At 26.7% G+C, this 17,660-nt stretch overlaps 1 protein-coding gene across 1 annotated transcript in view; it reads right to left on the bottom strand.

The window, feature by feature from the left end:
* Positions 1 to 6,717: 6,717 nt before the first annotated feature.
* Positions 6,718 to 17,660, bottom strand: part of LOC107457479 (fibroblast growth factor receptor-like 1) — a 90,843-nt gene continuing 79,900 nt past the window's right edge. The window contains exons 5-8 of the mRNA XM_016075646.4: positions 15,758 to 15,870; positions 12,330 to 12,576; positions 8,603 to 9,056; positions 6,718 to 6,813 (exon numbers count right to left, since the gene is read on the bottom strand). Coding sequence (XP_015931132.1) covers positions 8,614 to 9,056; positions 12,330 to 12,576; positions 15,758 to 15,870 — 803 coding nt within the window. The 3' untranslated portion in view covers positions 6,718 to 6,813; positions 8,603 to 8,613. The remainder of the gene's footprint in view (positions 6,814 to 8,602; positions 9,057 to 12,329; positions 12,577 to 15,757; positions 15,871 to 17,660) is intronic.

Genomic DNA, 17,660 nt, shown 5'->3' with positions numbered 1-17,660 from the left:
TCTTACTTAAAGTTTATATGTCCTTCTTTTGAAGAGCTTTATTTCCATTGAGAAAGATGTTGTGATTTTAAAAGATATGTAAGTTTTCATGCTTATCAAAAGTATGTCAGGGCTTATAATCTTTTTAATGTTAAGGTGAATTGTACTACAGTTCAACCGATTAAATTTTTTAAACTTGAATTTAAATGTTCTGACTGGCATTACGCTAAAAAAAGAATTTCAAGGCAAGGAATCATTGGTTGTACGAACACAAAGGATTTATGTTAACACTTTTGCCGACAGAAATACTGTACATATCTTAACCTCCAAATCACTTAACTGTAAACCTTTAAGACTTACTACAGGGAATTTTGCTCCATTTTAGGCGGCAAAAATCGTCATAGCTGTGTTCAGTGATGAACCTGGTTGTTTTTAGTTTCAGGTTAAGATTTCAATTAGCGCACTGTTATAATCTTTTTAGAACGTACTTATTTCAGTTCGTGGCATTCGATCTTCGCTAATGTAGTTTTCTTTAAGCTTCTTTTGACAAGGCCATGTAAGGACATTTGACCACAGGATAATGCTCGGGAGCATGCAAGGATTAATGCCATAGGTATTGTAGTTTGTAATAGTATGTGGCCTTTGCAAAGTATGTAAAAATATAATAATTTATTAAATCTTCAGAATTTCTAAAATGTTATATATGCGAAATAAAAGATTATTTCAAATGATAATAAAACATTTCAAACGTCGAGCGTTTGAATCTAATGTGTTCAAAAATCAAAATTATCCCACATTAGCGTCAAAATAGAATAAATAAATAAACAATAATAATAAAAACCACAATGATAATAGCATTTTTATCTATTGCGTTTTCTTCTTTTCTTCATCTTGTTACTGACGATTTTGCCTTTCTTTACATTATCATTCTTGTTTATAATAATTTTAATTGCTTGGTAACAATAAAACTAAATTCAGGCATATAAGACTTACGATAATTTGAAGAAATTCAAAATCACTTTGTTTTCTCAAATTTTATATAGAGTTAATATTTTTATTTTAATGTCTGGTTTTCATTTTATCAGGTTAATGTTATTTATTCTTTTCTGTCGATTTGTAATTCACGATTTTGCACTATTTTTATCAAAATACCGTGAGTCAAAAAACTAATCAAACAAAAACTATTAAAAAAAACTAACGATTTCTAAACTAGTGTCATTTCATTTCTAATCAAAAATATATAATTTAAATTTATATTGGATTCATAATTGTATATTTATGTGTTATGTATATTTTAAATAATTAATATTTTTAAAAAAAGGATTAAAAATCATTCTGTCGTGTATTATTTTCTATTTTTATTTCACAACGTCGTATTCTAACACATATTTTATACATATTTTAATGATATATATAATTTAATGATATGCTTGTAGTAGCACAAAAATACAATATTTTTCTTTGTTTGAGAAGATGAAAATTCTCCGTTGTTTACTTGAAGTTAAACAATCTTAATAGAGGCTAATTCAACCTAGAGTATGATATGCGTTTTAGAACCGAATAGGACATAGACATTTATAAAATATTTCTTTTTGTATAAAACACTCAGAATATTTTCTTTGCATAACATATTATACTTTATATTCTCATAACAGTTTTACTCAAGATATTTACATCTCATGGAAGATTGATGTGGTTGGCAATAAAAACAATTTTAATTTGATGCAACAATATTTTTAAAAGAAGTACAAAATATCTGAAACAGTAACAGTTTAAATTTTCAATAAAAATATTATACTCTACAATTGAAAACATCATTTTTATTATTTTAAAATCTGTTTATTACAATATTGAGCACTGCAAACAAACAATTTAATTTTATGAGCACAATGTACATTTTTTTTTAAAAATTAAAATGATAGAGCAAACTTTAATATTTGTACCATGAGAAGAAAAAGCAATGCGAAAACTACCAGAATATGATAAAATTTATCTGGATCTATGAGAACACCGAAAAACTCAGTAATTTATATCGAAGCGTTTTGGTAATTATAAGTTTATAAATTGATAAGTTTATCAATGAAAAAGATATTATAATATGTGACAATAAAATTCGGTATACGTGGTAAAATTTGGTAATTTTAATATGATACCTTAGAACATAGAATAAAAACCATTCATTCAGCTCATTTTTTTCAGTTCTGTATTTTTTTGAATGCGTGATAATAAGAACTACGATTTTGAAAACTGGAATTTCCGGTTATCCGTTACCATATGAACGGAAAAATTACCGAATAAACGGTTTTAATTTACTAAATTTTGATTATATTAACCTGAATTATGTTTTCTTTTTCCAGAAATGTCATTACCATACAGTACGGTAAATTTACCGGAAATTTTTACTTCGTGTACCATTGCGCTCATAAGTTATATTATAACAGTAAAATTCGAAAGTTTGGTACTGATATGTGGATAGAATTTCCATAAATTTAATCTATACAACTCGCGTGTATATCATAATTCATATTCAATGACAATTTCATCTATGAACATTTTCTGATTCTTGCATGTGTATGATATGATATGTTTATAATACATTTTATATAATTTGATGTTACAAAGTTGTGTGATATGGATTTTTTGACTGAAATAATTTTGGTATTTTGTTTGAAATAATAGAATAATATCATTAATCATGCATGTGATGTAACTATTGGCTAAAAATTGTTTAATATTTGAATTGAACAGTCTAAAGAAATTTTTTATACATTTCTTTCAGAAACTGCTTTCTTCTCTCAATATAAGTATTTTACAGTACTCTAGTAATAAGTACATTGACTGAAAAGTTTCATAAAATACAGTATATTGTCTTTTAATGTAAATTAATGAAAACAAATATTTGATATATGATGTTTTCATTAAAGTGGTTTGGGGTCTACCTTCAGGAAGCAAGTAGTTTTAATAAGGTATCAAATATGTTTCTTTCATACTGTTTTGACGTTATTTTAAAGTTTTGTTCTTAGAAACGTTTAAAATTGAAAAACTTTAATGATAAAATTATACCGATTTTTAAAACGTTCAAAACTTTTTCTTTTATGAACAAAATGATATGTTTTTAAACTTATGTTAATGAAACATTTTTGATAATTTTCAAATATATATAATGTGTTTTAAACTTGATAGTTTTCTGAAAACTGTATGAAAAATGCCTGTGCTTTGATGGAAAAAAATACACTGATAAAATATTTAAAAATTATATACTACTTTAAAGTTATAACTATTTGCAGAGCTAAAAATTCGAACTCCAAAAAATTTCATCGTAAGAAAGGAGTTCTAAAAATTGAGCAAAGATGTGTTAAAGTAGCTTCAAAACAAATAACAGTAGAATTTGAACAACCCATGCATTCAAAATTGAAGAAGAAAACACTCATTTTTTGAGCAAGATGAGCGTGATCTCAAAAGTGATGTGAAAGAAGAATGGTCTGAGAAAGGTGTTTGCTGACTGCAGACAAGACTCGAACCTATGACCCATAGGTTCGTCGAAGGCAGCCTTAACCACTATAGTTGTATATCCAAATCAAGAGAGTTTGGAAGCTTTAAATAGTGATCGCTACAATGATACATCAAAGCAGGCTAATTTTCAATTTCAATGATTCAAAGAGGTTCCAATTACTTAGTCGGAAGACTGGTAGTTTTATGTCACTTTTTGCTTATTTCGCTTTATCGTAGATATTTTTAAGCGATTAAAATTTGCGTCACGTATCATTGCGGTGGATACTATATAAGGGGTTCAAACTTTCCCCAGACTGAGTAGTACTACTATTCTGGTTAGAGCAACCTACTAGGATCCCCAAGTTCCTTTTTTTGAATCCTACTGACAGCCTACAAGCATCTTTCTTTCAGATTTCTTCCACCGTACTCTTTTTGAGACTATGCATTCTTCTCAATAATGAGTATATGCTGTGGTTTTAATTTTGATTTTATGGAGTTTTCATATTAAATTATTATTTTTTCGGACCTAATTTGAGTAATTTTTGCTCAATTTTGAGATACCTTTTTGTAAAGAGTTCTTTTTAATTGGACTTGTAGAATTACAAAAGAAAGGGTGTTATGCACGGTACTATAATTAATAATGATAATTTAATAACTGATAAAAATATTTAATAACTGATAAAATTTAATAACTGATAAAATTTAATAACTGATAAAAAGGCGAATTTTATCAATTTAAATCTGTGCATAGAATTATTTTCATGTAACTCATTTTTATACAATAACAGTAAAGTAATATTTTACTCTTTTACCGAAATACTCATCTACAAACATAGACGAATTTATTTTATTGTAGTATTGCGAATCTATAATTAAATCTTAAAAATATCTATGCAATTAAAATAACACACATAACAAATACATCAAAACATATACTTCATAGTTATTAGCACTAACAATTACATAACACATCACATGTTATAGTATAAATGATACAACAAGTAAATTAAAATCTAATTAAATAAAATTGTGACATTCTCGAAAACTTTAAAAACATTTAGACGTATATCAACACAGAGGATTAATCCAAAATCTCAAGTATTTTGAGAAAAAAGCAAATTATTTCAGTATACGCAAATACAGTATGTACCATATATTATATATACTTAGGTTAAGTGTTATATGTAAATGCCATATGACGTGGTGTAAATTATTCATGATGTATTATGAGTATTTATGATTTTTATTTTTCGCAAAACTTATTTATAACTTTCTTTTTTAAATGATTCACTTTATGATAATTAATATTGTTAGTTAAATTTCTTTTTTTCAATTCTTTCTTTGTTAAACTAAAGTAAAAAAAAGTAGAACATGGAATTTTGTCAAACAGACAAAATTTAAAAATTTTGCTCTGTGCTTAACGTATTCACATAATAGTTAGAAGATAAACTTTTCTTTTTTACACAACGATATAAAATTTGCCTTTGAAATTTTGAATTTTTGAATGAAAAATAAGTTGAAATTTTTAAAAGTTGACTTTGTTAAAATTAATATTTATGTTAGAAATATTCCTGATTGAAATATTTTTCAAAAGGAATTGTTTTGGAAATACTATATGTTTCCTAGGACTTAATAAATAAATAGAAAAAAATTCCGATAATTAATTTTAAAAATTTAACGTATAAGCTTCACAAACATTATGCAAAATGTATGTATAAGACGAAATCATTAAGACGATAATTAATAAAATGGAAAAAGAGGAATTTTGGTGCATAGACAACTTATATTTTATCTTACTTCATTTGTATAGGTACTTAAAGTATTAGTACATACTCAATCAACATAAAAGTTCGTAATTGAAAATTAATTTGCCACTATACAATTTAATATAGTATTAAACATTTCAATTATTTGAATTTCGTTTTGAAATCGGAACGATATTTTACAGTATAGTATTACATCACAATTAGCTAGTAAATTATATTTTTCAACTTAGTATTCAACAATTATTTAAAGTTTTGGATAAATTTAATTTTCAAAAATAAACTTTTTTATAGATTTTCATAACATTGTGCACTTTATGCAACTAATTCCTAAATAAAAGAAATTTACAGTTTCTCAAAAATGTATTTTTCATTTAATTGTAAATTGTGAAATGCTGTAGTTATATAGACAGTTACTTATTGCTATAATATGCTAATTATTAAGTACTTATTGCTATTTTAAACATTTGTTCGTACTTAAAAAACACTGAAATGTTTATTGAAAAAACCAGAGTATAAATTTAATAAAAGTGGTATTTGGAGAATAGTTTTAGATTTTTTGAACAATGTTATTATTTCGAAATACAATAGTAAAGTAAAGTAAAAAAAAGAAGAAAAAAACTAACATTGAATAACTAATATTTATTCTCAGAATAAATATTAGTTATTCAATGTTAAATAATCCTTTATTTCAAAGTAATTATCTAGCAATGTAATTTCGAAACGTTAGTAAAATACTAACAAAAATACTAGGAATTTTTCTACTATAAATAATCAGAATAATAATAAGAATAATAAGAAAATAATTGGAATTTTTCTAAATGATATGAATGAAAAATTAATGTTTAGGATTAATAGCTAGTTAACATTTAAAACGTGGTTTTTTTATGGTATTTCATTCAAACTTTTAAATTGATATAGAGATCTTAAGAAGTTAAGTAGGTCTAGGTGGAAAAACGGGGAAGAAGTTTACCGTCTAAATTAAGAATCGAAGATTTAATGCACATACCTTACTGGTTAAATTCTCTGTTCTGTGATGGAGTAAACATGGCGCAATAAAAACTGTTTTCAGCAATATTATATGGTCTCTATTGTGCATCGAATCATAACAATAAAAACAGAATTTAAGTCAATATTGCAGGGCCATCTTTAAAAAATTATTTGGATGAAGAAAATATAATTGTATTTTATATAAAGTAGAATTAAGTTTTATTGAAATTTATTAACTGTAACAAAATAAGCAATAACGCGTAACAATTAGCATATTCACCAAGGAATATCTGGTATATGGCATTGAGAATAATTTACTCTATATTATGTTAAGAATGATAATGAATAATGCGTATTTTGAGACACCGCAATTAACAATATCATTTAACTGTAGTTATGTTGATTTTTTGATAAGTACACTTTTTTTTCTTATTTTAGCTCAATGCATTATTACGCGTGATTTTTCAATCCAAACAAAATTGAGCTCTAAATATTTTGGAAAATAAAACACATCAAGAAGTAAGTCTTCCAGGTTAAAACAATAAACATGCAGACGTAATTTTCAAAATATTGAGGAGATTGGATTCACCTGAAATAAAACAAAATTAAAAAAAAATTGTGCTGATGTAAATTAATGCATGTTAATGTTGCATTTTAAAAATTCATTTTTAAACATTTCCATTGTTATATAATTTTGGAAGGCTAAAATAATAACATGGTTTAATATTATCTATACAACAGCGAATTTTTCACATTAAACTCTTCTTAATTAACTATTATTAAACTATTATTAACTTATATTGTTTCAGGATTTCCAGAATTTCTATTAGCTAACAGCACAATACACAAAAATGTATATTTGCTTCTATGGAAATAGGTAAACTTAAAATTTTTGTAAAAATGCGTTTAAAAAAAGCAAGCAAATCTGTTAAATTGCAAATGTTTGGTTCAAACACAGTTACAGAAAATGCAGTATTTTTTCACTAAATAGGGGATTTTCTTTAAGAAATTTCAATGTATGCTTGTTTATTTTCTATTAGTTAGCAATTATACAGTTAATCAGTAAACTTAAAATTTCTGTAAGAATATGTATAAGAAAACAGGAATATATGTTAAATTACGAATGCTCTCCATTAAATACATATAACAGAGTTTTCAGTAACTGGTTACGGAAAGTGTGGCCTTTCCTCTCTAGATAAGGGATTTTCATAAAATTATTTCAATGCATGGTTGTTTATTTAAAGAGTAAATACCCACCTGTTCAATGTGATGATTAGAATCTCCACCTACAACTGCTTTAGACAAGGTTCAACACCCCATCTGAAATCGTAGTGTCTGGTAAAGGCTTATTATCTAAGTATTTCAAGTTTTACTGCTTTATTTCTGTAAAATTACCGGTTCTCCCATTATAATTTTTCTGTATTTTCACACAAACTTTCTAATTTTAATTTTCTATAAGCTTAAAAGTACTGGTAAATGATTCCATAAATTCTCAATTTACTACAAATCTGTTTAAAAGAATCAGAAGTATAAAATAATGCAGTTTCCGTTTCTCCCAGAAATTTTTAAATACATAGTTGTGGATAGTTAAGTGACAAATCTAGTGACAAGGTACCATATTTTGAAAAAGAATCGGGTACTTTGATAAGTATTTAATATCTACTTACTAGATATTAGTACTTTGATAAGTGTCTAATGATAAGTATCGACTGAATGTAATGTTGAAATTTGGTAACAAAGTTGAAATAATGCATATGATAAAAGTAGCATAATTACTACAAACTGTTTTAACAAATTCACGTGCACCGTTTTAAGATGTCTCTGGAGTGTATACTAAAATTATTGACCTTACATGTGCTTATTGTTCAATATTTCTTTTGTTAAAATTATTATTTAATAATAATTATCGGAATTATTATTCAATCATGATTATTGAAATTATTATTCAATCATTTTTTTATTACAATTATTATATAAAACTGTTATTTAAATGTTTTTATTAAAATTTATTATTAATTTTATTTAAATTTTCCATTAAGTAACATAAAACAATCTGTATGTTAATATTTATTATGTAATTAAATATTCATTTAAAAATTCTGATATATTTTGAGTAAATGTCAGTGGGAATTGAAGTTGAAATAGTGATTTTCATAACTGCGGAAATTTTTTTTTCTATGTTGCTAGCTTAATATATAAATTTATTTAAGATCTGAAATCTTAAGTTATTTGTTTGGTTTAATATTTTTGAAACGTGCATTGGGAAACAAAACTGTAGCATAAAGTAATTTTAACTACACATTTCCGCCGTGAGTTTTATTCGTCAACAGTTTAATGAAACTTGACTTGAAAACACTTTAAAAATAAACAACACTTACCATATTACATATCACACTTCGTTCCTCATCTCCAAGCAACTTTCGCAATTGTTGGAAAAGTTTTGCTCTAAACATATTTTAGTGACAACTGCTCCACTGTCTTCAAGCTCGACTTCAGATTGCATTTGTTGTAAGAGCGTTGCTTCATCTTTATAATCTTCAGCTTCATCAGAAGACAGCATTCCATTATCGATTTTGTCTTCTCTAAAGTTGTCTAGAACTGTAGTTGTGGTTGTTGAAGCACACTTTGCAGTAATATAATTTTTTCCATAACCGGAGGCATTTAATTGTATGGAAGTGTCTAGCCTCCTACGGTGACATAAAACAACTAGTGCAACCATAACACCTACAATAACGCCTAATGTTATTGGAATAGCTACTAACAGAGAGCCAGGGTGACCAGGATGTATAGTACCACTTCGATTCCAGCTCAAAGGGGAAGACCGTGGTCCTCCTAATATATAGAAATTTATTTACAGCGTATCATTCATATAATTAAAATAAGGTGAAATTTAAAAATTTGAAATTATGTAACTTATAATATATATATATATATATATATATATATACAGGTGGTTATCAAAATAATGGAAACACCCTAGATTCTGAAGGCTTGGGAATTGCTGTTCTGCCGTAAATGTTCTCTTTATGAAGGTATCTCCTAACTGTAATTGTTCACACTGGAGAATCCAGATGCTGATTGAGATCTGTGGTCACTGTGGCTGCAGTTGTTTTCTTTTTAGACATTACAATCCGCTTCAATACCCGTCGGTCTCTTTCACTCAGTTTCTCCTTCCGTTCACTATTTTGCTTTGTTAAACTTGTCTTTCCGAGCTGTGTGTATGCTGTAATGAATTTAGACCCCGTACCTCTAGAAACGCCTAAAAGCTGGGATGTTTCGGTCAGTGTTGCTCCAACTAGTCGGGCTCCTACAATTTGGAATCTCTGAAAATCTGTGAGGTCTGACATTTTACGCTTCTGACAAAAAATCAAAACGTAGGTAACCCCGCTAAAGCTCTCTCATACCACCTAATATATGTACTTTTTATGTTAAAAAAAACTGGTAGCTAAGATTATATTTTAATGCTTATGAAGCGAATTCTTAAATGTCCCTTTTATTCACAAGTGTTTCCATTATTTTGATAATCACCTGTATATATATATATATATATATATATATATATATATATATATATATATATATATATATATATAATATATAATATATAATATATATAATATATAATATATAATATATATAATATATAATATATATAATATATAATATATATAATATATAATATATATAATATATAATATATATAATATATAATATATATTTATATAACTGTAGTTTCATATTTTCCTGACATAATTTTATTATAATAAGAATTAGCTGAAGAAAAGAAATTATCCACTGCACATATTTTCTCATTAACAACTACTTCTTGTTTCAATTTCTCTTTTTGTGTCTTATCGCTTTCTCCCAAAAAATTTATAAATAAATTATAATATTGTATATTTAAAGTTTATGTTGTAAAAATTAATCATAAGCATTTTAAATACCATTAGGTGTACTTTTATAATATATAAGATACTTAAAATAACTTCAAACTGAATTTTCACTAAGATTCAAATAAATCTGTAGAAAATTATCTAGGTCGAATTCAAAAAGTGTTTAAAATTGCTTTGAAATTTTACATCCATGCATTTAATTTATATTAAAGATTTTAAACTATAAATGCATCGGTCGCAAACAAGAACTGCTCATCTATGAACCATAATATTAAAAAAAAAAACATTGCATTTTGAAAATGTTTTGTAAAATATGTTTCACGACAGAAATATTTTATACTGTTTATTTTACATGCATTTGTACGAAAAAGTGGTTAATAGACTACGTTAAAATAAAATGTAAAATTTAAATGCCGAAGAAAAAAATGAAAGTAGGATCATGTCATAATCAAAAAAAAAAATTAATAATAAATAAATAAGGGAAATAACAACACGGATGCTTAAGAAAACAAAAACAAACTGGTACTTTTTTCAATATATATATATATATATATATATATATATATATATATATATATATATATATATATATATATCATATTATTATATGATTAAATGTTTGAAAAATGATGTTGTTTTTCATGTTAGCATAATGCTTCGTTCAGTGGGTAGAAAAAGCGGACCACTCTGAATAACTTTTGATCTAATGACTGGATCTACAAGTTCTGGGACTTCTTAATGGCTGGAAGGGACGACCTTTAATATGCTAAATAATAAGTGCAGATGATGTTTAAGGTTTCGAAATCTGACGCAAAAACATACTGTTTCTGAATAAACATATCTATTTTACGGCAGATTTGGATTTTTGAAATCCAATAATCTGGGAAATATGGTCCCAATAATTTGGTGAAGAAAGCGCTCCAAATTTTGAACCTTTTAATGTTAATTTTACTTTTTGGGTATTTTTCCTTATAACTCGAAAACGTTCTAGGCAAATTGAAAAATTTTTGCACACATGCAATTCGTATGTCCAAAGATAATTCCATGCGAAAAATAACTTCTAGTAAGTTTTTTATTATTTAACTTGAATGGTCGAAAGAGTTCTGAATTGTAAGGCATACAACTTTTTTAACCATTTTAGACAATTTTACATGTCAAAATGCAAAACTTGAGCAAAATCGGCTGAATAGTTCCTGAGATACTGAATTTAAAAAAAAATCAGATATTTAAAATTCGATTTTTCAAAAACTATTCAACGGATTCTCTCAAATGTTGTATTTTACTATGTAAAAATACAAACTTTAAAAAGATATATATCTTGCAATATCTTAAAATGTATATCTTAAATGTATCCTAAAATGATATATATCTTACAATTCAAAATTATTTAATTTAATAATAAAAAATAATAAATATTTGCTAAAAGTTATTTTTTGCATGGACTTATCCTTGTTTGAACGGATTTTATAATTGCTTGTAAAAAATTTTCAATTCACTTAAAAAGTTCTCGAAATATAGCAAAATGTGCAAAAAATGAGATTAATACTAAGGGATTCAAACCTTCAAGCGCACTCGGACCAAGCTTTTTGGACCATATTTCCTGGGATTGTGGCTACCCCCCATATTTTGGAGGTTAGAAATCTAAATCTGGCTTGAAAAATGTATGTTTATTCAGAAAAGGTACTTTTATTGTCCAATTTCGTAACTTGAAATATCGTACGTACTTATTAATTAGCATATTTAAGATCAGCCTCTCAAGCCATTAAGATTGAGCTTTAGAACGTGAAAATCCGAGTATTAGATAAAAAGTTATTCAGGGTAGTCCTTTTTTGGCACACTCTACATACGCTTTTTGACTATCAACGATTTTAAAAACATTCAATTCAATTTAAAAGCATTCATACTTTAAGATTAAATTCTCTGCTATAGTTTTACACATTTTACAAATGAATATGAAATAAAAAGCGATACTGCAATGAAAATTTAATCTGCAAGAACAAAGCTTACTTGATTTACTGCACAATTTTACGAACCAAGACTTTAAAAAATGCACAGAAAAAAAATTTAAAAAAAATCTTAAATATGTATTTTAGTTTCATGAAATATAATGCCAAAAAAAGCATTAAAAATATTTTTTTGTAATTACGGATTAACTGTCGTGAAAGTTAAAGAAAATATTATTTTCAGATAGAATGAAGAAAAAAATATTTACTTGGAAGAACAGTAAGATAAGCACTGCGGAAACTGTAGCCCATTGAATTTGCCCCTAAACAAATATACTTCCCACTGTCTGCTTCGTATACTTCAGGAATTGTAAGTTTATTCAAAAAAGAGCCATCAGATCTTTCCACAACTTCAGATGATTGAAGAATTCGGTAGTTTTCATTCTGGACTTTTATGATATCATGATTTTCTTTTTTCATCTTAGCTAAGTCCCTGTCCTCGACTTTTTTCAACCACTGCAAAATAAAAATTTTATTTTGCATAAGACCGAAACGTAAATAAAATATTTTTATATTTAAATTAAAAACAATATTTTCGTAAGGTTAGAATCATTGGTTTTAAAAGAGAGTGGGTTGGACATAAACTAATAATGCTGAAACTGATCTTGCATTGCATCAGTTTTTTTCACAGATAATTTACATATCCATGTTTGCACAGTGATAACTGTTAATATATATCGTTCGCAAATTAAAAAAAAAGATACAAACTGAGAACTTTTAATTTTTTTAAAAAGTTTCATCAAAAATCTTTCATAACTCAAAAAGTATTCCTGTTAACGCGAAAACATTATCACAGCATACAATTGCTAGAATCTCAAATATCCCTAAAAAATGTCAAAGCGATATCATCAGTAGTTTCCCAGAAAAGATTTGTAGAAAAAGGTCAGTTTTAGCATTATTCATGTATGCCCTACTGTCTCTCTTTAAATGTAAAGGATTTATTATAAAAGTAAATATTTCTTTTTATATTGCATTTAATGTAAGTCTGAAATTTATATGAAAAAAAATTCTAGCAATGTTTTTATAAAAATAGTGATGAATAATTTTTAATTCATATCAATCGAAGATTATTTTTTCTATTTCCTAGATATAATCGATCGAAATATATTTCGCTCAAAAACAGATTAAATTTATTAAAAAATCAACAAATAAAGTAAATAAACCATGAATTTCTTCTTTTTAAATTAAGAATATTGAACAAGATGCTCCCAGACATTTAAGAAAGAGAAATACTAGGAGGCTTACTTGCCGATCAAATACTAAACTTCATAATCTTCATGAATTCTTTCTTCATTTCAAATAAGATTAGAAACAAACGGTTCACACTTATTTTTTTTTCAAGTTTCGAAGAAAACAGTTAGTTGCTTTCGTTGTTCCTAAAAGTGTTTAGTTATTTAAAATAATAAACTCTAACATAAAAACCCACATTAAAATTTAAAAATTTGGTTTAGCTAAGAAAATTATTCAAAAAATGGTAACTAATATAAAATAGATAAAAAACTTAAAGTTCTATGACTTACTACAGAATTAATAAAATCTTGATAAAATGGTAAGCCGTAAAATGAATTTAAGCTAACTTTTAGCAGGTTTAAAAATAAGTAGGGTAAACTAACCAGTGAAGGGTAAGTAACCTTGCCTTTTTAAAAAATCTTATTAATTTCAAAATTCGTAATTTTAGTTAAATGACTGTGTCAACATATTTGTTACTAATTGCAAATTATGTAAAAAAAATTGTAGAGAACTTACATAATATTGTTTTAAAGTTTTGGAGGTTCAAATAACAAGTAGTAAGAAGATCAAGTGAAGGAACAGCTCTTACCAGTGAATGAACACCCAGTAAAGGAACACTTAATTTTGGTTGTTTTTTAATGCTCTTTATGAATTTATAAGCCATACAAATATTTAAAAACAAGCCTATTCTTGAAATTATAACATAGAAATACTTGGAAAATGTTAACTTTTTTTTGTAATCATGAATTGAAAATTAAAGTGTCAACACATACTGTTCATTCACTGGGAAATCTATGCCCAGTAAAGGAACATGGCTGTTCCCTCACTGGTTAGAAGTTGTTTTTCGTGAAGGAACACTTGTTCCTTCACTGGTTGTTCATCGTTTGGTGATCCAGTGAATAAACACCCCCTTATCTCAGTACTTTATTATGATATGATGCTTTAAAAAAAATAAAACGTAACTTCATTAACTATATTTTGAATTCTCTTTTTCACAGTGAGAAAAATAAAGCTATTACATGCAATTAATTCCACTTCAAGCATATAAATAAAAACATTCACCTTATAATTTTTTTAAAGAAACAAGATGTTGCAGAGATAATAAAAAATTCAAACATTTTTCCAGTGAAATCTATGTGACCAGGTAATCCGAAACATTGCTACATGATTTCCTATTGTTTGGTAGTAAGCTATTGTTACCAATCAATCTAAAGAAAAATTTTCAAATTCTTATTTTTAATCAATATATATGAAATGTTCCTTCACTGGTTGGTTTACACTAGGTTAAAAATTATTAATAAAATTCATGTTTCAAGAAAAGGCATGTCAATAGAATGTAAAGTTATCTTTCGAGGAGATATATATAAATGAGTTTTCTCTGCCACAGTGCTAATTTTGCGAACTTATTATTTCCAAATTTATCATTTAGATATTTTCGAGCATGCAATGAAATGTTTTATTTTTATCCAAGATGGAAAATTATACAATCAGAATTTATCTTTTCTTATATAATTTGTAACTAAGAATGTTCAGTCATTGAATGATTAAATTTGATTTTATTGGATAATGAAATAATTTGAAATTTTCTTTTTACATTTGACAAAGTTCACAACAATTTTCGTATTTATGATATAAACCACCTTTAATAATTTGCAGAATGTATGTACTGTTAGAAATTCCTCGGAAAAAATCGTTAAATAATGATTTCTTTAACTGTTAGTTTACTATATTCAAACAAAATAGTTAGATAACCATAAATAAGATGTAGTTTTCAAAGTATGAATTGTGAGTAAAACCGTTTATCAACTACTTTCACCTAATACCGTTAAATACCCAGAATTTTATCGCCATAACTTGACCCACCAAATAAAGCTACTTTGTTCCTTGTAAGGGAGGGCACATCATAGCTAAGAGGGCTAAGCTGTTAATCTCATGAAAGACAGAACGAGATTCCGAAGTTCAGCGTTATCACAACATTATTTACTTCATTCCTTTCAACACATAAAAAACTTCCTGCACTCCCTGTACTGTCCAGCACTCCCTATTTGCGACCACGTACTATTGGAATATGATATTCTCATTCAAGTATAGATGGAAGCACCATAAAGCTGTTAAACTATCTCCAATGTCGAGGTAAAATTTCTATTTTACTCTTTTGAAACCATTCTAGTTGTAAATGGTTGAAAAATCGTACAGTTGAATTCACGATTTTTAACCTCACTAATTGTTAACGATTTCAAAATCTTAAAGGTAAAAAATGCTCTTTGCTATCAACTTTGCGGTCAATTGGATGGGCAGACTGCTGTCGGTTATTTTACCACAATTTTACAATGGAAATTCTAACAGTGTGTATAAATGCACTCAAACTCAGTCATGCACTCAAATAGATATATACACAAGAAGTTACCTGAATATTGGGGGGAGCTTCGCTTCTAACTCTGCATTGAAATGTAGCAGATGATCCATATTTTACTGTAGTGTTTAAGGGATGAAACACAGATAAATCTGGGCGAGTAGAGTCTATATAAAAAGAAGAAACACGATTTTATGTATTTAGAAATTAATATTTTATTTTATTTTTTATTATTGGCTTTGTAAGTGAATATCCAGTCACATCTCAGGCGTGAATCTCTTAAATGCTGGAATTAGCAGCTCTGTAAACGTGATCTCAACTAAGAAGACAATGGAATTAGTTAATCAAATATAAGGACTTTGATAAATGCGCTTTAGGCATTGAAAAATTCATAATAAAAGCCAATTATAATGGAATATTTATCAAATTTTCAAAATTACTTAATGAAAAATTAAAAAAAAAACAAATTATACAAATTTTTAATACATAAATAACAATAAATCTGAAAAATAACTAATGCACATTCATCAAAATAATTTTTTAAAAAATTTCAAAAAATATTTTTTAATTAAAAAAGTAATAAAAATTAGAAATAAATTTATTTTTTAATTAATTAAATGTTATTCTTTTAAAACGTGGTAATAACACTTATTGTTTAGCAAATACATTATTATCAAAACAGTTTTTATACTGTAAATTTATTTGAAAAGCGTATAAATCCACAGAATTGAGATTCTTTATTCAAAGATTGTATTTTAAGTCTTAAATCTTAAGATTTACGCTATTTTCCTGAGATTCAAGCATATTTTTAATACCAAAGGATATGGATTACATTTTACCATCATTTGCTTGTTTCCCTGGATTTCCTTTAGGGTAGTTTTAATTTATCAAAACTGTTTCACTACTTTAATAAATTTAGCATCGCAGCGCTATAACGCATTAAAAGCTTTTTTTGCAATGTTAATGAGACACTTCAATTGCGTAAATGGACGATTCTACAAGTGTTTGAGGAAGAGCAGTAAATGAATGAGCGTCTGAGACGTTTTTATACCCCAAATGTTTTAACTGTTAATAAAAATACGCTTAGACATTGTCAGACATTTTTGCGAAAAAATGGTTCAATAACAATTTATTTAGTTGCGGTTTTACGATATTCAAACAAAACAGTCAAGTAACCATAAATAAAATAGTTTTCTATCTGTTAACTGTGAGGAAAACCGTTTATTAACTGTCTTTACCAAATACATTTAAATAAACAGAATATTATCGCACCAACTAAGTCCACTTAATAAAGTTGCTTAGTTCCTGGTAGCTGGGTTCATATTATAGCTGACAGGGCTAATCTGTCAGTCATAGCTGACAGAACCCATTCGGTTTGAGTCCCAGCGTTGACACCACAATATTTCCTCCATCCCCTTCAACACATGAAGAGTTTGCAGTTTCCTGCACTCTCTAATGCGTAATACCTAACAAAAACCTAGATCCAATGTCCAGTTAAATTCTTTTTTACTGCTTTCAAAACATTCTAGTTGTAAATGGTTAAAAAAAGGTAAAGTTTTGTAATCGTGGTTTTATTACCATACTAGTTGTAAATGGTTTCAAAAGCGTAAAGTTAAAAACATGCTCTTTACTGTAAACTTTACGATTAGTTGGATAGATAGACTGATGCCGATCATTTTTAATGAAAATTCTAACTGAGTTTCTTTGCGTAATTAATTGCTTATTATCTAAGTAAATGTAAAACTTACGATATTTTAAAGTTTTTAAAATTTAATTTCAGTTTTCTCTTAGAATAATAAATTTAATGTTTTTAAGAAACATCTGTAAATGCAAATAAAAAAAGACGAAAAAATTGGCTCAAAATAAACCCCATCAGTAATATTACGAGAAAGAAAAAATAAGTAGCTAAGTGACTAGTTATAGTTTACTAATCATTTACCTAAACCAAAGCGCGTTA

Source organism: Parasteatoda tepidariorum, chromosome 11, assembly GCF_982258835.1.
Source record: "Parasteatoda tepidariorum strain Cologne lab strain chromosome 11, Ptep-v5.0, whole genome shotgun sequence".
Taxonomy (NCBI): Eukaryota; Metazoa; Arthropoda; class Arachnida; order Araneae; family Theridiidae; genus Parasteatoda; species Parasteatoda tepidariorum.
Note: the sequence above shows the minus strand (reverse complement) of the source record. Positions and strands in the feature narration are given on the sequence as shown.